Below are 21,771 nucleotides of genomic sequence, written 5' to 3' on the forward strand. Positions count from 1 at the left end.
TATAATACATCACATGGACCATCGTACAGCAGTGCATCAGTAACACTGAATAACTGCATGGACTGAATAACAAGAATTCAGCTACTCAAGGGAACCCTGCTATCATGTTATAGGAGCAAAGTGAGGGGAGGCATGATTGGATAATGGATGAATAAAGTCATGCATCACCCTCAAACAAACACACCAAACTCACAGATGAGTAATGTTGATTATATCTGTCTTCCTGCATGCCATTGCATCACTGCTGACACCAAAGCTCCTAAAAGCTTTCCACTTTCTTTACTGCATACATTGTGCATATGGATGATACAGTGCCTGGAGTGATTTGATAACCTTTTCTATTTTCATGACCTACTACATTTCAGGATGGGCTGGCGTGACATATTTTCACAACACATGCAAGATGCATTGATAGTAGTGAAGTATAGGTACTCGCTTGTGCACACACACAAATCCATGCACACCGGAGCACACATACACTAAAAGCTTTCTACTACATCCTTGGTGGTGCCGTCAGCGTGACTAAGTGTGCGCCATCTCACACTATTCTCCAGATAGAGCCATGATTTCCCTTGGCTTCACACACTCGACTCCCAATCACTCCACACATGTCAGTGCTAATAGCATCTGCTTTGACGCACATGCACATGCAAACACACACCCACACCCACCTGTAGATGCTTCAAACAGGCACACATATTTGGAGGCAATCATATACCTTCCTACACACAAACACACTGGAGGGCTGTGATTCTCCCTTACACCAGCAATATGCTGCTGTGGCAGCGCATGTGGGTTTGTGGGCGACTGCGAGAGGAGAGCAGTGGTGTTACCTAAAACAAGGCAGACTGGCCAGGGGCCAAATGAGGGAGAGGGAGGCGAGGGAGAAACAGTGACAGAAAGAAGGTGGGAAGGATGATGTTTATGTGGCTGCATGCAAAACAGAGAAATTGTGTGAAAAGAAAAGTGACAGAAGGGGAGGACAGCAGCAGGGAGGGAGTGGGGGGAGTATTTGCATGTTGAAAAAAACTGAAATTTCCGAGGGTATATAAAAGAAAGGGTTGGTGGGCATTTAAAATGAAGCTTGGCTGAGTGCTTGACATTGCAGCCTTTTAATTTCCTCTTTAAAACGTTGCTGTCAGTGTTTGGCATACAGTCAGAATATGTGAGCTGAACTATTTGTTGAATATTTGCCTGTCTCTGTGTGTGTGAAAACTCTGAAGTTCAAATAAGTTTGTGGGTGTTGATGTGATTTAATGCATTTGTGTGTGCATGCACACATGCAGAAGCTCGCCTCTGGATTTAGCAAAGCAATCGGGTGTAAATACAGCAGGAGTGGAGTCAGCAGCAGGGGCAGGGGTGATACACACATCGCACAGGAAAATAGTTAGACAGTGCCTTAAGGAGCTTAGATGGGGGAAAGTAAAATACATGAGGGGTTGGGGGGGTGAAGGAAGAAACGGTGGGGATAAAGGGAGAGACGCAGAGCTGGAGGGACTGAAGGAAATGGAGAGAGGGTAGAGAGCGAACGGGAGGAGAGGAGAAGAGAGGGGTTGTCAGTATGGTATGACTTGCCTCTTTCAAAAACAGGAATTAATCCAATAATCGCTTGGAAAATGCTTTGCATATTTCTTCATTTTTTCTCATGCACATAACCGACTATCATCTGGTACAAGTATGCTTGAGACCTGTCAAGACCTTGGAGTCACACACAGAGAACAACACATCCCATGGCTGTGGTTATTGCCAATGAGATGCAACCAGAGTTGAAGAACCAGAGTCTTAAGTTTATCTGCTGCTTATTTTAAGTGCTGCTCAGTGTCACAAATGTCAGTCCCCTTGCTATAGGCTTTCCTGCTCAGCACTCAATGCTAAATAACACACACTTCAAACCTTTAAGAGCCTCAGTCAGTAAATGAACTGCCAGTTATGGAGAACAGAGGAGAAAGACGTCTTATCCCAGAGAAGTGATCCATTTATCATCGTTTCTCCAAATTTCCTTCAGCCTATGAACAGTTTTTCCTCATCTTGCCACCTGTCTCATCATCTTAAGGTTTCTGCCTTAACACTTATTTAGTCAGGTGTCTTTTTTTTAATCAAGAAATGTGTGCTCTTAGGGTTCTTGGGAGAAAGTGAGTGAAACACAGACACAAACGGTAGCAGATGTACACAAGGCACACAGGCTGCAGAGTCTCATGGTACTCCCCAAAGGCCCTTTAACACAGATGGAAACATAAAGAAAAACAAAAGAAAATCTTGAATCTAAAAAGGGACAAAATAAATAGATTTCATCTGATGGCAACACTCTAATCAACTAACTATTCTCACCTCTGGTTGCTGTAGAAAACCTCAATTTACCTATACAGCACCATGTTCATTACTTCTTCAAAACCTGTCTTTGCAAATGAATCTGAATGTATTTTGAACTCCTGAACCATCAGCATTTGGTGTTAACACTTCCATCTTCCAGCCTTACAGCATCGCTTAAAACTAAAAAGCCTGTGCCAAGAGCACAAATAACACTTCAGCTTTTTACACCCAGCCTCTGATAGGGCATGCCGCTACAAAATAAGACTCTAATGAGCCATAGACACTTTCTAAAGCGGCAGGTGATGAAACATTCACTGCTACAGCTAAATGTATCTTAGCAGGAAAAGGTTTCCGTGATTCTAATTGTGTGAAAACAAACACGAATCTAAAGTGTGACGCAATTAAGCTGCAGTCTTTTAAGAGTATCAAAGTAAAACACTATACCCAAGGTCTGACAATTACAAGACAAAAATGTCTTTACTGAAGAACAGCAAGCTCTTTCCAGCCGCTACCTGCAGAATTAGCTCTCTTCCCTGCGATTTTAGTTGAGGTACATTCTGTCTTTAACACGGCTGGTTACTTGTTGGCCTTTTCTCTCCTGAAATATCTACCTTCCTAGCCCAAGGGGAAGCTTACCTTTCCCTTAATGTGTGAGGAATCATTTTGTGACAGAGTTGCTCCCAGCGTACACAGCAGACAGAGGAAATAATGGGAAGGGTAATTCAAAGGTCAAAGTTCACATGGAGTGAGGCAGGGGTCAAGCAGAGGAAACTGATTCGAATTATTTAGCTAAGTGTCCAATTGAGAATGGCATTGGTTAAAAACAGCGTTAATACAAAGACAGAGAAACAGAGAGTGTATTGGAAGACAAACCCTATTTTTGACATCTTCCATGATAGGATATTCATACATTGGGCTTCCTCTCCTCCTCTTGCCATGAGTGAGAAGAAGATTATAAGTTAGCTGCCACTGCGGCTGGTGAGCAGAGCTGGAGTCTGGACCGGGTTGGTTTCCTCCCAGATTTGGGGATTGGGGATTTCAAAGTCAAGCAAGTTCAAAGGCTTGACTGGGGAACGTTCAAAAGAACCACAGCCAGCCATGAAGTAAAGAGAAGAAAGGAGGGGGAGAGCTAGCTATAGCTACTTAGAGTAAACTCTCCCACAGTATGAGGAGAATGCACTGCCAGACAGCGGTGTAAAGAGTAAATGCTAGTGAAAAGAAACACCTCGCTCCAGTGGGTTCAGTCTGTGCGAGGTGCTGAAAAGGTGGAATTTTGCTAAAATGTTGGTGCAAATCTGAAAGTGTGTGCCAACGTTTTGGTAGCATAAAACATTCATTATACAGAATGTGAGATGACATTTTCACTGAATCAGAACATCAGATGGGATTTTGCTCTACTTTCAATGTTAACAATGTCATGTTTCTCACATGCACAAACAAGCCTGAATGTGAGACCATTACATCTACTTCTGCTTTGAAAAAGAACATCAACCTTTAAACACGCATCTAAAGGACTTAAAGTGCCATGGTAGTGCTTTCTCTACTTTTGTCTGTGTGCTACACAATACCATTCATTGACACCATAGCAATCAAACCAATACCCTTGCAGTCTGGGACAGAATATATCCCTGGAATTTACACAAACTAGATGACTTTGCAGATTTACAGTATCAAAGGATCATATCTTTGACTAGGATATTTCCTTTTTAAAAAGTAAAAAAATCCATCAAATGATCCACAACATCAAACGGCATATGTGATGTTATATTATATTTTCAGTTAACTGTTAAGCAATTTCCCCTAAACACCGGAAATATACCATAGCCTGGAAGCCAATTTCAATTCATGTGTATTTGCCGTTTGTGAAAACACTATAAAAAAACAAAGAGAATCAAGAAGTGTTTGCTGTTATTACTGATATGTAGTATTTTCCCCCAGTATACCAGTTAGCATTATTCTGTTGATTGGTTAATTTTAGCAATAGGGATGTTAATTTGCAAAGTGATCATCATAAGGCCAAACCAAATTACAGAGTACAATTGGGTTCCCAGATTCCCATCCTGAACGAGTCTGTGAGAGTGGAATATTACTCTCAGAACCATTACAGACATTTTACTTATGCTAGTGTAAAATGTGTTGCGCTGCAAACACTGTAAACATGTTTTTATTTTGTAAATACACTAAAGACAGACACAATTGAGGTAAAGTTTTTTGGCCAGCTGATGCGGCTGGCTGCTTTAGGTCTTTAGTGGGGGAATTAGCTCCAGCTAGTGCCCCTCTCTGTTGTTTTTCAGCCTGATTCAGCAGTCCTGGACTTTACGCAGAGCCTCTGAAAGCTCAGTGGCCACGGGGAATGCCAGCTCATCGACTATTATAATGACGTCCTCCCTATTGCTCTCCGTCTCTCTCTGCCCTTCTCACCAGCGCACCATCCCAATTGTCTCTGTCACTCTTTCTGTTTGCCATCTGTCTTTCTGTCCTTATTGCTGAACAAAGGCTGGCGTGAGTGTGTATGATGCAATTGTGGCAGTGCTGAAAGTTCACAGTCAATAGAAATGCACTGAATGAACATCCCCATGGTAGGAATGGACTAAAGACTTTGCTCTTGGCAAACTGTAAACATAGATATCATACTGAATGCTGCAGGCTATAAAGGAGAATAAGCTCCAAGCTCAACTGTGTCTCAACTCTTTTTCTATCAAACGTTGTGCCAGATGGTGACTTACCTTGCTTCAGTCATAATAAAGTCAAACAACATCAAATAGGAGCAGTACACAGAAATGCTTGCCGATTTGACATTATCACACGCTTTGTAAACTGGAAACGGCACAGAGGACTAACCTTAAGCTTATCGAATCGCTCGGTGAGCGAGGACACCTGGTGCTCCCGGTGGCGCCCCACCAGCTTGCAGAGGGCACAAATGAGCTGGTCGTCCACCAAGCAGTACATGTTGACCTTCTCGTTCTCGTGCTCCAGGCAGGTCAGGCCGCGGAGGTGTGTGTCCAGCACCGGCTCCACCAGGCGATGGCTGGTGAACGGCTTCTTATTGGGGTGCGTTGCGCGGAGGCAGCGGTCGCAGTACGACACCTCACATGTGACACACGTCTTCACGGCCTCACGCGGCGGATCCTGCTCACAGAACTGGCAGCTGATGCGTGGATCCATTTTCGCAACGACAGCCGGGCTGTGGTTTGCGTTGGTGTGGTTGGCGTGATTAGCGTGGTTGGTGTGGTTGGCGTGCGGGTGGGAGTGGCTGGAAGTGGCCGGGCTGCTGCGGGCGCTGCTTCCACTCGTTCCACCACCCCCGCCGCCAATCGTTCCAGCTATCGTCCCGCTAATGGTGGCGGTGTAGGGACGCTGCGGCGGCTGCAGGCGCCGGCTCTCAGTGGGAGAATTAGGGCTGCTGATGGAGGCCTTTTGAAAGCGGTCAATGATGTTCTGCAGCGTCACATTGCGCTTAAGGCCCTCCAGGCCGCGGTGATTCAGCGTGATGACGTAACGACAGGTGGGGCACTGAAAGGCCGATATGGACTCGAGGGGCTTGCTGGTGGAGCAGTGAGACACCAGGATGCGGTGGGCGCAGTTAAAACACAGGCTGTGGGCGCAGGGCAAGAGAAGGGGGTCTTCAAACAACTCAAGGCAGATCGGGCAGGTCAGCTCAGACTCCAGTGTTTCCATCTTCAGTGAAACCAATCTAGAGGTGACATCAAAACCCACGAAAGCTGGCGAATTACCTGCATAAAGGAAAAAAACATGTATCAGTTTATAAAGTTACACACTTGACAGATCTCTTATTACAGTAACAAAACTGTACTTTCGTTCATGGATTATTTGTTATTAAATAGAACAGCAGGAAGTATACACAACACAATTTGTCCATTCACACCTTTCTGAATTTAACTCAACCAGTCAAGAGATAACTTTGCAGATTCAGCAAAAACCTTACTTACACTTTTTTTTTTAACAATTATATATCAGCCGCTCAGCTTGCAAAACTGAGGACTGAAAATCCAGGGACTCACGAACAGGGAGGAAAAACATAAAGGCACGTTGAAAATCATTCTCCAGCTCAACACTGACTTTGTTTATTTTATGTGGCCTCTATAGCTTGGCTTTTCAAGCACTCAACACTTAACTCCAAGGGCATTTCAACTTTTAAAGCATGATCCCAACAACAATTTCAACTGGGGCAGTGAAAAAAGGGCCTGAGCTAAACAAGAAGATTGATTTCACCTCCACCTCTTTCTCCAAGCCCTCCCAATCTCATCACCTTGTAGGCTGCATATCAAGCTGTCTCCCCTGGGTGGCCTTAAAACCACTGACATGAGAAATCACCAATAACCCCTCCGCCCCACACACTCTCTGATTCAGTGGCATGGCAGCGCAGCTTGCATTGGCCCTCTATCCTTTAAAGAAACAAAGCAGGCACCGTGAAACGACGGTATTAAAGTGGGCAGCCCCAGATAGCTGACACTGACAATTTCATTAGTTGAGGGTGTTCCTGAAATACTGACCTTGTCTGTCTCTGAGCCAGTCATGCAGGATTGACTGATGACTGGCTGTTACAGGTTGTGAGTAATCAAAAAGTGATTTTCACCTTTAGGACAGGGTTTCAACTTCTGCCAGTAAACTCTTAATATGAGGTCATTGTGTAGATACAAATGATATTAAACTTGCAGCGGTAAGTTAAAAACGTGTAATCAAGTAAAGTGAAGCAAATACAAGGACACAAGTACAATTTCAAAGTGTGGAAGTGCTGATCATGACAAATGTTAGCTTGAGTGTCAACAAGCTGATGTATTCATTAACTGTTTTTAAATGACAAAAAAAAGCCTTACATTCCAGTAGCTGAATTATGATTTATTTATTTTTCCCCTTGAAAGATAACAAAAGACTTAAGTTGATCAAAAATATCGGCCGAATGGAAATGTGTTTAGCCTGTGAGCTAAGATTTTCAACATCTTAACTACACTGTATGTACGTATGACTAATAAAAGCCTTGAACCATAAAAGCCTTGAACCTATGAGTTGGTCCTTCTATTAAATGCACTGTATGTAACTACTCATATCATTTAGCTCTTCAATTCCCATCCAATTTCTAACGACTACATTTTCGTGACCTTATGCTCACTTGTTAGTGTGGATTTAGGTGCATTGATAACTTCCCATGATCTCTATGAGCATTTAAATACAAGCTGTTGACAGAACTATATGAAGACAGAAACAGAGCTTAAAGGCTCAAACTCATTTGCACAAACCAAAGTCTTCTCCCTTCTGCCGCACCACAAACAGGGCCTCAACACCGAGCTGCGTTCAAAGCAAACATGATTTGTACAGCAGCTAAGTGCTTGGAAAGGCAGCCAACTGAAGAAAGTAGTTACATGCATGCAGTGGCTCCTTTACAAAATGCATCATCTGAAAAAGGAAACAAATAACTTCTCACAGCCTATCATGAAGATTTTAACCTGATAAAACGCAATGGGCATTGTGTGTTTGTGTGTGGCTCTATACGAGTATATATTTGTAGGTGTTTGTCGATGAAAGAGCTGGGTTTTGTCTGCACATAATTTACTCCACTACTAATTACATTGGCTGCTATTTATCAGATGCTTTACGTTGTTGTTGTCGCACAGCCTGGCTGTGTCAGGGATAAAGAGAGATACAGAGTCAGAGGCGAGCCACCACAGAGCGAGCAAGCATGAGGTTCTGCTTCATCACGCCAACAATAGGTCTTATTTATCTCCACCGTATCAGATAGTTGATAACGAGGAGCAGACGAATGGAAATAACCAGATAAACAGGATGTGGGGGAGGTGATAAGGGGCACAAGGACGACCTTAATGACCTTTTGATGACAAGCAAGGCCACGCGCCGCTGAGGCTTAGCACCTTAGGTTATGACATATTTCACATAAACCTCTAGCCCTTACACTTTATTTAAGGTTTTCATTTCATTCAATCTGCAGCCCGTTTCACAATGGATACTTTTCAATAGCCACAAAGACTACTAACACAGATTTCTGTAGCTTCTACTACTATTTAAAATCATCTGTAAGATTAAACAAGTAAATTAGGTAGAACATTTTAAAGACAGTACATTTTTTCACAAAAAATGAATTCCCTGTCAAAGATCAGCTTTAGGTTAGCGCCATATGAATGTGGGGTCAGTGGGAAAAATGTCAACAAAAGGAAACATGACACACTCTCAGGATACACATTGATAAAAGATCATCAGGTCATTTACAAGAATGTGAACTCTTGTCTGGAATCACGTAAAGCCTATAAACAAAACAATTACGTTTGTCACAGTAGCATGAAAGACAAGGAATACAATTCAAGTCAATCCAAACGTACTTATTGCACTTCAGAAATACTTTTTCTACCAATCCTTCCTCTTTGTTTATCAGTATTTGACAAATACAACAAGGAAAGTCCCACTTAAACCGTTTTTCATAAACCACATGTCATTTAAGCATATATGCTGTGGGGTTATACATCCATCAAGAGAGCAGAATAATAATAAGTAAACAAATAGAGACACCTCAACAGAATTACACCCTTCAATATTAAGCATATACAGACGAGTTCATGACCCTTATCCCTGATTTGTTCAAATGCAGACTGAATCAGCTGTCTCACTTTACTCCCCGGGACAGAGCTCAACAGTTCGGCTTCTGCTGATGTTAATGTGACTGTGTGTAATGGAGCGTGGTGTTATAATTAACACCACGCTTTAACACACCATCAGCAGGCCTATTAAGCTTTAGCTATGTCACTCTGGGGAGACAACGGCGGCTGAGCCACTTGGGGTGTAAAACGCTAGCTTCAATGTGAAGGAGTTTCTTCTGCAGACAGGCTGGAACAGACACACACACTCAGACATTCACAAAAAAAGAATACACACACAGCCAGAGCTGCACATGTACAAGCAAAAACTCTCTCAGTCTCCTTGTCTCTCTTTATCATTCTTGCGAAGGTGAAATGTCCCATCTGGATGGAGAGCAGATTGGGCGGTTGCTCGAGGAACACACACACAGTCACACACAAACCCAAGCAGAGACACAAATGGACACACACACATAAGACTGCTCGGCACTCACTCTGATCTTTTGTTGTGCTGATTAATGTAGAAACATTTGTAGGTCTCACTCAGAGCTTTTTTTGCCAAACCAATGAAAAGAAAAACAGGGACATCAGTGATGAATCATAAGTGTGTCTGAGGTGCACACACACATACACAAACTCACACTTCAGTGAATTCTAATCTGCTTATGCTTTTTGTCTGACATCAGGTGCAAATCCACATTCATAGGCAGAAAGCCATTTCAGCAAATGGCTTTGATGACAGTAAATACATTCAAATGTAGCACACTGATTAAGTGGTTTGTCTCACTCGGTAGGCTCCTTTATTTGAAAAGTAAATAATCCTTTTTCTTCTTTTAAAGATACCCGAGTTTAAGGGCTGTCAGTATATTCAAAATGTGAAGATATATGTGAATTGTAAAAGAAAAAGCAGACATTATATTTGTTTGGGACCCTGCTATTTCCAGGATCTATAAAAGTGTTCATTCCAAAAGTTATATCGCTGATGCTTGAAATGTTTGTTTTATATACAAGACTTAAATGTGCCGTGGAGAGCAATGAGCAGTGACACTAAGTAACTCAGATCCTTAGCAATACATCCACCAAATGTGAAGTTGATCTGATTAATCACTGTTAGATTAGATAAGTGCGGCAGCAGTAATGAATTCCTCTACCAGTGTATGATACTTGACTCAAAAGAAAAACACTAATGTCACAGTTTGTGCCATTTCATAATCTTGCAAACATGGAGACAATAAAAGAGGCAGTCTCCTGGGTTTATTCTTGCATGTGTGTGACTTCACTTTGTTGACGCAAGCATTAGTAAAAGAAAAGGCATTTATGGAACAAAGATGATTATCCTTGTATAAACAGTCCACTTGTCAAAACCAAATGAATCCCCTCTGAATTATAATCGCACAGCTGCAGAGTCAACACAAGAGTTTAATGGACATTTGATGATAGTGGGATAAACAAATAACCCTACCTCGACTCTCAACCAAGGACACAAGTGCACTCGCATTGCAGCAGTTACTTTTAAATGTACAGGAGCCTTGTCAAGAGCACAACAGTTCCATTTTGTTATGTTTCTGTTCAGTAATGACGCTGACTGTATTTGCCCTTTGTATAATCTGAAATCAGTATTTAATGTACCTTTTCATGTGTTAAAGAGCTCAAAAGCTTTATTAAAAAATCCCATTTCCAATACATGTGGTTTATATACAGAACAGTATGTCCTGATCAAGTGTATTATGACTCACTACCAAAAAGGCTCTATTCCTATAGGATCATGAACATCAAATGTAATCTAATATAAACTAATCCAATCCACACAACAACAAAAAACACACAGAAAAATATTTTCCTTTTATCCCTTAAACTGAAAATGTGAAACATGTTATGTGCCGATACTGACTGGACACAAGCAATACATTCGACTTTCTTTTCTCAAAACATTTCACTTCAAAGGACATGCTGAGGTGCAACCAGAGCCAGATGTTAGGCATCTATCAAAGAGACGTGTTCCCTGGGTGGAAAGCAGAATAAGTGATTACTTCCAGGAATGGTTATGCTTCAGTCAGCGCAAGGTGTATTAACAAAGCACATGCCTGCCTCCACACACACACACACACACACACACACACACACACACACACACACACACACACACACACACACACACACACACACACACCACACACACACACACACACACACACACACACACACACACACACACACACACACACACACACACACACACACACACACACACACACACACACACACACACACACACACACACACACACACACACACACACACACACACACACACACACACACACACACACACACACACACACACACACACACACACACACACACACACACACACACACACACACACACACACACACACACACACACACGTTCATGATCATGAGTGGCCAATGACTCAATATAGCACACTGTGAGAATCTGCAGTAAATCTCTAGTTTTTATTCTCAGATTGACAGTGTATCCGTCATCCTCCTCAAGACCTCAAGACCTCCATCTAATCCCTCCATCTGCACTACCAATACTCGTGCTTAGGGTTACCTGGAAACCATCAATCCATAACGCTGGAGGATGTCAATCAGATACTGTAGTCAAGGATTAAAGTCTCAAGAGAGCAAGGCGACAGTAAACAACAGCAGCGGGGGGTCAGCGGTCTTCACTTTGCAAGGGCTTTAGAAACCAGGCTCTATGAAAGGATGTTAGAGGGGGAAAAACATTTGTGTTGTAGTTATGTGAAAAGGCTATCACGTGTCATGTGCGTAGTGCGTGTATGTGAGAATTACTTATAATTATAATTATTTTGGAACAAATAAAGCAAACTATTGGCAGTGAGGCAATTCCTTCTTATATACTGTGGGTAAACTATGAGGGAAAAACCCAAATGAATGCAACACTGAAGAATAAAGGGCAGGTCAGAAGTCTAATAGACCATTTGTCCAATACTTATATTTATCAAAAGCTGAACAAATTGTTTTGCGTTTTAGCTGAGCGTATGTCACAAACATTTCATTGATATTTGTCTAACACCAATAGATATAAGCTTTGAGGGGCTGTAAGGTAAATGTAGTTATCTTCTGGTAGAGATAGGCTAGCTGTTTTCATGTCTTCAATCTTTATGCTAAGCTAAACAACTGTAAGCTGCAGGTTAACATCCACAGAACAACCAAGTGGTATCAATCGTTTTATCCAACTCCAAGCAAGAGAGCTGTGCATTTTCCTGAAAATGTTGTAACTATTCCTTTAAAAGGTCACATGTCTTGGCCATTTCTACTGATCATAATTCCATTGTTGAGGTCTACTAGAATAGATTTATATTGTGCAATTTTCCAAACTCACATTGGTTTCTCAAAAAGCATCTCTGCATAGTATGTGTATTCACTCTCTGTCCTAAACGGCTTGTTGGAGCACCTGCCCCCCCCCCCCTGTGAGCCCACTGTGCTCTGATGAGTCCACCACCGTTACAGCGGAACATCAGTGATTATGTGTTACAATGGCGTTAGCAACCAGAAAATGACACCAGTTAGGAAAAACAGATGAGAATGCTGCGTGGGGTCTGGGTGCCGTGTTGGCGGGACATGGCGCGGCTCGCTGCTGCGAGGAGCACCCCCCCCCGCACCCCTAAACGCGGTGCACCTACAGTGTAAGTGCGCTACAGTTTAGCCGCTGCAAGGCTCCACTAGCACACCCCCCCCCAGCGCGTCACAGTTTCTCTGCTGAGAGAGTGTGTGTGTGTGTGTGTGTGTGTGTGTGTGTGTGTGTGTGTGTGTGTGTGGGTGTGTGTGGGTGTGTGTGTGTGTGTGTGTGTGTGTGTGTGTGTGTGTGTGTGTGTGTGTGTGTGTGTGTGTGTGTGTGTGTGTGAGGAGCTCCACGGATTGGTCCAATGGGTCCATTTGGGTATGGTCACGTCACTGTACCCAGGAAGAAAAAGAGAAATCTCCAACGAGGCGTTCTGGGGCAGCATGGACAGGTATTTTCTGTGTTAGAGTTTTACTCGCTACAGGTTGTACTTTGAGGGTTTGTGACTCTGCAGACCGTTTTACATGCAGAAAAACCTTCATAACGCACAAGGGGACGGGTAATAACCGGAAAAGCATGACATGGGACCTTTAAATCAATAATAAAAGGGAAACCGGAATACAAGCAGTGCTAGTTTGAATCCACTCGTGTTGTAACTGACATGAGGGCAATTCCATAAAATGTTTGGGTTAAACGTTTTAACCCCAGTGTGCACAAGTTGTTTGCTAGGGGCTACTAGAGGCCATCTGCATTCATGGTAGCCGCCAGGTTGATTCTCTACAGTGGTGAGGGGCTCAACAAAGACAGATGCTATTCAACAAACAAGCCCAGCCTGCAGTCTGCTGTGGACCTGTTGTTATGCAGTGAGCATTCCACAAATATCTCCATACAGGCACAGGGTTAAGGATACTTATAAAGATTGTAATGCTGACTGTCATATTGCTTATGGGAAACAGTTAACCATTACTAATTGAAAAGCTGCCTGGATGTAAACAAAACAATTAAGCTTTAAATGTTTATGGAGCAGGATTTGTTCAAATGTGGCATGACAAGATGGCGGCTTAATTTCTCTCTTTGCCTAATGCTTCGTCTTTCTAAAACAAGGAGCTTTCAGTCATTACTGAGGTAACAAAATACCATACCTGGAGCTAACACACATCTTTCCAAGGTGCATGACTGGCCTGTTTGTGCAAAGTAGGTCTATCAAAGACCTTCACAGATTTTGACGAGGGAAAGGTACTAATCATGGGTGCAAACATTAAGATGGCTCATACAAACACCCCAAAGAAGCAGTTCTGTTTAAATACTTAAATCAGTGACTGTGTTTGCAAACATAACCCGTGAAGCTCTGGGCCTTAACATGGCATTTACCCTAATCACCTCAGCTGAGCATTTCAACCGAAAATAAATGGGACATTGCTTGAGAGGATTGAATGGAATCCAGTCACATTGGGGGATTGAAATGCTGGCTTTTTTTGAATGGCGTTTCATTTCAGCAATTGGGGTTAAAAATACCTGCAAGCATAAGAAGCATGTCAGGAGCTTGCACAGCTGAGTTTTGCCAGACACCAAGAGACTACAGTTAATTCCCTGCTATGGTTTTGGAAAAAGGAAATGAGGCAGCCCTGAAAATGACCAGAACTCACCAAACTGTACATTAGATTATATAAGAGGGATCAAGCTGCACATTAAACTTGCTGTGTTACATTTCCGCGCAGACTTTGACAGGAGCCATGTGTTTATGGGATAAAAAGGAATACTTTAGCATATGATAAACTGGCCAGATTTATTTTGGTCAGCCCCTTGATTCTCGCTGTCTCCCTTCATATTTTCCTCTCCTCTCACTCTTCTTCCTGCCTCCACTTGCCCAATCTTTCCTCTCACTCTCTTTTCCTTCCTTTCTCTCCCTCTCTCTCTGCAGCAGCCTTCAGCAGCGGGCTGGTTTCATCAAACATGTGATTCCTATTCATAGAATGTAAACAGTAATGCAGCCAAGCCGGTGTTTCCATTTCACATTCAGTGCAGTTGTGCAGGCTGGCTTAAGTTTAACTCTCTCCCTGCTACACTGGCGATAGCTCCCATTTCAAAACCAATTTCAAAATAAATCTAGAATGATGGGTTGCATTTTGACACATCTCAAGGTATGACGTTGCTTAAATCCTATTATTAATTCAGGGTTGGTGTTTTAGGGACCCACCAACACATCTGCAAACACTACGCTGCATTAGATTCACAGTTTAGTCTAAAGTTGCCTGCAAGAGTCCTTATAAGACTTTCAATAAAAGCCACTTTTTTTAACGCATAGCAAACATCTGACAGGATTCAAGGTCACCCTGCTCTCTTCCACCACATCAGTAGAGTGTGAGAAAGGCAGAACGCAGAGCTGTGAGTCACTTTACCAGCTAGCTTTTCCATTCCCTGGTTACCAATGTGAACTCTTGATGGGGAAAACATGGGCTGGGACTCTGGGGACGAGGTATCTCAGTTCACCTCACCGTGCCACAGCAAATCTCACGGAAACTCACATTATTATGCAACACAAAACGGCGTGAGAAAAATGTTCAACTGTTGGTTATCCGCTAATGTACTAACGTATAGAATGTTATCCAGGAAGTATTGAAATATAACCACCATATAGAGAAGACGTATTGATATATCTTTTTCAACATTAACACAGCACATGGCTTTAGATCAGATTCAACCCTTGTGTAAAATGTGTTCTTGTTACTTAACTATGAAAGAGAGGAAAGCGTGGTTGTGTGCTCCTTGCTATAGAATCCTGTTTGTTTTTAGAGATGTATATTCTGCCGCCTACCTTATATTTAAATTGGATTTTGAGTGATGCCACTATGCCCTGATTTAATTTAAAATGTGCTTTGACACTATAATTACAAATGCAAGAGTGCGCGTGTTTGCGTGTGTGAGTCTGTGTGTTCATGTGTGTGTTTTGTCTTTGACCAGGGTTGGTCTTGTTTCCAAGCAGGTGTGTGTCACAGTAGGACTCTCCAGGCTTGTCATTATCAGTGTTGCTGGGTATGTAGTTGCATCACACACTGTGTACAATTTGTATATGGGTACCAAACGCCCCCTCTCATTCTCGCAGTTGTATTTGTGTATTTTATTCTTTTCACAGACAGTCAGTAATGCTGATGAGGGCTCTATTGTGTGAAGGGCATTTGCTGATGCAAGACACTACAAATAAAATAAACAATCAATTCTTGTCAAGTGCAAGGCCAAGCCAGACTTGCTAATTGGTTTAATACATGAACGCAGAAGGAAATGAGATTTGCACAGGGTTCTGACAGTGAGTAGAACACACCTCCTCTTTCACCCTCCACTTAACGCTTCTGTCTGTTACAGCTTGGCAGCCTGTGGGTAATAAAGTTAATACTGTCAGACGGCGTCTCATCAGCTCTCTGAGGCTCTTTTGCTGCAGAGGGGAGCGTTATCAGGCTTCAACACAACACTGAGAAGCAACCTTTCCCCTGCCTTACTTCATGCTGATTCCATTATTCATGTGCATTTGCCTAGGTGAGAACAAACCGGGATCAGAAGTTGGCAGAACAGCTTATTAGATATTTAGACGCAGCTGAGCGTGCTGGAGGGAGGGAGAATGGAGAGCGAGGGGGAACAGAGTTACCGCTCACTGTCAACAAAAGGCAGAAGTGTAATCGGTAAACAGGATTAAGCGCACGGCCACTGACTGGTGTTAATACAGTGAACTGTTGACCCAGGAAATATGTTTTGTATATGGATTGTGTTCAAATATCAATTTGTTCCTCTCTTCAAATACTTTACTTAGAGGACTATTTTACACTACTAATTTAGAAATGACAAGGGCAAGAAGAAATGGATCCAGTATCATATGTATATTCTTGAATGAATTTAAATTTGTTTCAATCTCTACATCTCGTCTGGTCTCAGTCTACATTGCTTTGCTGCCTGCAGTTTAAAACTTTGAGATGTATTTTCCCTCAAATTGGTCTGCCTGAGTTTGCTCTCCCACACAAAGTATATTGACTAACATTCTCAAAGCCAGTTCACCTTGAATATTGTCCAAAAGCTACAACATTGATTCTGTTTTCAATGACTAAGCTCTACAGAAATCCTCAACAACTAGTATTCTGAAGCAAAACCAGTTCACTACAAGTATTGATGAAACTAAAACAACTTCAAATGTGATGAGTGAAAAAGCACACTGCAGAACTTGAGAAATCCTTTGGTTTGCCTTGCAGAAAACACACTTGCTTGTGTTTACAGTTGACTCTAATTCAGCTTCAATTATTCCATATTTTGATCTGTGGGTATGTGTTCAGTATAACAGCATGGGGCCAAGTTAATGGCTTACCTTTTACTGGTATTTTCTATATATATGCAAATGTACTCCATATCGTGTAAAAAAGCAATCTACGCAACACATAAACGGCGCTTTAAGCTCCCGAAAAGAGGTTATTTTCAGTGGGAAATTGTATCCTGTATGCCTATATTAGACTGAAAAGACTGTCAAGAAAACAATAGCCCCCTGTATGAAGATTGATGATATATTCCTGAAAAGTTTCCCATAGGCTGACGTCTTTAAATGCATCGTTTTTGTTCTCTTAAGGAGCTAACTGATCCGTTGGGCCCTAGCCACTTCAGTAGCTTGCCAAACTGTATTGACAAATGATGTTGTCCAAGCAAGTGTTATTGATTCTAGAGGTCAATAATTATGTCTCAAAATCACCAACAATGCTGTTTGCGCATATGATAACTGTTCTTTTTTTTTTTTTTTAAACATTGCCTGCTGCATTTCCACATTGGATTTGAGTTGGGATATTTTCCCTCCTCACTGCAGTAAGATAAAATCAAAAACTGTTCCAGGAAGAGAAGAGCCTCCATTGGTGCAGCTACAGATTCTGTAGTGTTTGTGGTGATAAGATTGAGATAAAGGAAGACAAAGAGTCAAAGACAGAATGCCTCAGTGGCAAATGTGTGTCCCTGTATATATGTGTGCGTACTGTTTCCTTATTCTGCCAACTCAGACAGTAGGGGCTCAATCTTCCAAACTTCCAGCACTGCCTGCCAGCTGAGAGAAATACTTGTATAGTACAGATGAAAGACTTGTTGGGGTTGTCTCTGCAGAATCTTCCTCAACATTATTACACACAGTATGAGCAACTAACCTCTTTTTGAGGACAACTCTGTCTCACTCCCTACCTTTCTCAAAAGAAGCACCGGGGAAAATAAAACAAGTATGAAATGAAGAAAGGAATTCAATAAACCCTAGATGGATTTTCCGTTCAAGTCTTGATGCCCTCAGTGTGAAAAACCTCCCAGACGCAGCTCGTTCTGCACGTTGTAGGACCATGTGTTCCATTTATCCAAATGCAGAAGGAAATATCTCAAAACCCTTAGATTAAACTGAACTGCACTGAGCAGCTGTCAGTTGTGAGAAGAGGCTGCTTGACCAAAAGCCATAAAACACCGTCTTTCCTGCTCTAAGTACAGCATTCACCTTGGATCAAAGTGCGTACACTCTGCCTCAAACGTAATACATCCAGGGGGGCCCTTTGCCACTTCTACTGTAGATGTAGATGGTGCCATTAATAAAGCAAGAGGTGTTTGTGAAGCGTTAGGCTGTTCAGTTATTCATCATAACCCTGTGTCAAGGAAGAGAGAAAGAAGAAAAATACAGTAAAGTAAATGGAAGGAGATGAAAAACAACCAAAGGAAGGTCAAGAGAAATCCATTTGAAAATAGATCACACACCCAGAGTGAGAACAACAAAAAGGGCAATAAAGTAAAAGAGAGTAGAGTGGTGGGAGACCTTGCCATCGGTGTGACCCATGGGAGGGGGTTCCTGTCCTCTATCTCGCGCCCTCACTCTACAAAGTCAGAGCCTTCTATTTATACAGCACTGTAATGTTTGGCATTTCCTTTGAAGGGGGAGAGTATGAGCCATTGTTTTCCTTGGCTGCTGTTCGATTAGCTCAGCAGGCTCCATGCACCCAAATGTCACAGGCTAGTAGCTCTATTTGTTCGATTATTTGTATTCATCACGGATAAACATTCATTTGTTCCTTCTCGAGACGGGACATCGCGCCGAGCTCAGACAGCCATTTGATGGATTGTCTTTTTCTCTTTCTGGCCTTTGTGAAATATTGATATGAGACAAGTTGTAGTTTGCCGGTGTGTACATTCTGGGAGAGGCAGCTGCATCACGACAGACCGAAGGTGTTGCAATGAAATGCAACACATATTCGCTGGAAACATAGTAATTTGCTGGGGTGAGCAGTCATTCCACACTTAAAGTGCTGACAACCTCACTGACAATATAATATCACAGAAATATGTAAATATATGCAGCCAAAAGTCTAAAGCGAAGGCTTGGATGGAATGTGTTCCTTCAAATACTCTAAAACTGTTTAAATAATTGGTTTGTGAAAAACACACTCCCCTCTGTATAGCTCTTGAACTGAAGCCGACACAATCAATAGATTGTTAGTTAAACAATAGCTGCACAACATAGCCGGCATTTTTAAAAATAGCCATTCCCCAGGGCACTGCAAAACCGAAGAGAATACTTGTGAAGGTTAACAATGCCTACTGCTATATGAAAATTGAACTGAACCGATGGCCTGGAGACCTAATAATAGAGCTCAGTCTAAGGGTTTTTGCTGGAGGCAGGTTCACCACATCTCCCACTCATTGCAATGACGAGTCCGGATAAAATGGACAACTTCAATGGAGTAATTTTATGAATTACGAAACTAATAGTGTTACAACTTCCTTAAGGCACCGACATATGATCTATGTTTAGCAGAGAGTCTTTCGAGAGTGAAATACATTAATTAAGATTGCTTCAACTGTATTCAACCAGTAATAATTGAAAAGAGCTGCTTTTAGAGAAAAAGTGTTCGTAAAAGATGCCTGCTGGGGGGATCAGTGTGATGGAAGGAGATGCAAGCAGTAGGTTGAGGAAAAATAAATGTTTCCCTCCTCCAGCCAGGATTTCTGTCTTTGCTCTGGTTAGCTATTAACCCTCTACGAAATCCTACAAAAATCCTTGAAGCTCAAAATCTTCTTTCACACCTCCGCCTGTTTACACCTACCCTCTCGAACTGTCTCTTTATAGTTATTTATCTCTCACCGCCGCCGTTTCCAGAGCCCTAGCCCACTGCTTTTATCACAACTGCCTCCAGTGCTGACATTGGTATAGAGTTGTTCATTACAGCTCTGTTAAATGGCCCCGAAATAAAGAGAGTGAGAGTTAGTAACAAGTTTCCGCTATAGTAACACATTTTAATGAGAACTAGGCCTATCTTTATTGCAATGAAGGGAGCTTGAAATAATATCCTCTGACAAAAAAACAAAACAGATTGACCTCAACAACATGCTCGATTGTCATCGTGGAGTACACATGTACAGTATTTACCCCTGTGCAGAAGTGGGAAGTATCAGAGTACAAATACTTCGTTATACTTAAGTACATTTTTCTGGTATCAGTACTTTACTCCACTACTTATTTTTCTGACGACTTTTTACTTTTACTTCTTACATTTTTAACACAAATACCTGTACTTTTACTTCTTACATTTTCAAAACAGGTTTGTTACTTTAGTTTTAATATGCGGTGGTGTGATCATTATTATTTTTAGAGTCATTGCGTGCCTATTGATTTTAACACGATTCGTGTATCCATCATTTTCCTGGTGGTAAAGAAGAGGGACCAATGAAAACGTTGTAATTTTTGCCGTTGTTCAGCATTGAAACATTCATTAACTAACAATGACATTATTGTTAAGGGAGGTCAGTTACTCTATAAAACAGATGGTAGTTATGGGTACATTTTACTTAAGTACATTTCAAAGCCCATACTTCTTTACTTTTACTTGAGTAAAGAAGTTTAGTCAGTACTTCTACCTTTACCAGAGTATTTTTAAACACGAGTATCTGTACTTGTACTTGAGTAAAGGATGTGTTTACTTTTGCCATCTCTGCCTCTGTGTTACATCACCATACCCCGGTAAGTACTCCCCATCCCCCCCCCCCGACCTCCACAGCTCCTGGATCCCAGAGAGAGGAGGTGTACTTACACTCTACCCACAGAGAGACACCTAGGTTGGGCAGCATGAGGGCAGAGCTGGACTTGATCCAATGCTCCCGTGCCAGCAGGTGAGATCATGGGAAACGTGTGTGTCGCTGTAGGAGTGTACACAGGCAGCTGGCTGTTAACTAGCATAGTGGGAGAGTGGGCGTCTCCTCAGATCAGCTGCTGCTGTTGGGGTGGAAAATACCTCTACTTCCTCCTGTCTGGGTGGATTCTTAGGATTAAGACCCTAGAGTTTTGCGCTTTCTTTTATGAGCTTTGCACACTTCATAGCAACAGGACATACTTAGGCCATACTCGCACCAGTTTTTCCAGTCAAACCACAACCCAAATATAGCTTGGACTACATTTTTGTTCTTGATTGTTAAAGGTGGGGTAGGTAATTTTGGAGAAACCAGCTCGAGTGCGCTAGAATTTGAAAATACACAACCGGAACAAATCTGCCTCTTCCTTACAGACTTCCTTACAGAGCCCCTCCTCCAACACACACAAACGCGCACATGACCAATGAGGGCACAAGATAAGTTTGTGCACAGATGGAAGGCTGACAGGCAGGTAGGCCATTCAGTTATTTTTGCCAGGCCAGCTAAAATGATTGGTACAGCGCCACGGCTTCCACAGATGACATTTTTGTATGTATTTATTGTCAAAGCATTTAATGTATTCATTGCTATCGGGATGTTAAGAGCATTCCATGGAATATAACAAAAAGTGTTTCTGAAATAAATTACATTCCCCACCTTTAAGGTTCAAGCTGCCAAATAACTAAGTTGCTAGATTGCATTGCAAGGTTATTGAAAATGACTCTTGAGCTACAGTAAAATCTCTACATTAAGATGAGATTTTACTGAAGCTCAACAAGGAAGATTTATTTCTACATACTTGCACATTTTAATATTTGCTTTTCTTCCTCCTTCTGTCAAACTTCTATCTAATTTCCATGCTTTGAAAGCTCCTCTCAATTACACATTTAATCTATCACAAAATAAGAGTATCTAACCAAACAACTGATGAAGCGGCTATATGTTAATAGAGTGAAACTCATTTTCAATTGGTTCATTTGAGGTTGATCACTCCTTGAACTAATCATCTGCACTATTTTACAAAGTCTACCCTCCTGCTATCTGAATGAGACTCACATTTTGACTCATCTCAGTACATTCATTCAATGTCATCCAAGCTCAAATAAAAAAAGTCTAGTCTTCAAAACCAAACT

General features: G+C 42.0%; 1 protein-coding gene across 4 annotated transcripts in view; it reads right to left on the reverse strand.

Annotated features, from left to right (window-relative positions):
* The window catches only part of mid2 (midline 2), a 161,793-nt gene that overhangs the window by 61,074 nt on the left and 78,948 nt on the right, over positions 1 to 21,771 (reverse strand). For all 4 annotated transcript variants that reach the window (XM_034230964.1, XM_034230963.1, XM_034230965.1 and 1 more), the window contains one exon: positions 5,152 to 6,044. In XM_034230964.1, the coding sequence (XP_034086855.1) occupies positions 5,152 to 5,988 (837 nt within the window). In that variant the 5' untranslated portion in view covers positions 5,989 to 6,044. The remainder of the gene's footprint in view (positions 1 to 5,151; positions 6,045 to 21,771) is intronic.

Source organism: Gymnodraco acuticeps, unplaced genomic scaffold (assembly GCF_902827175.1).
Source record: "Gymnodraco acuticeps unplaced genomic scaffold, fGymAcu1.1, whole genome shotgun sequence".
NCBI lineage: Eukaryota > Metazoa > Chordata > Actinopteri > Perciformes > Bathydraconidae > Gymnodraco > Gymnodraco acuticeps.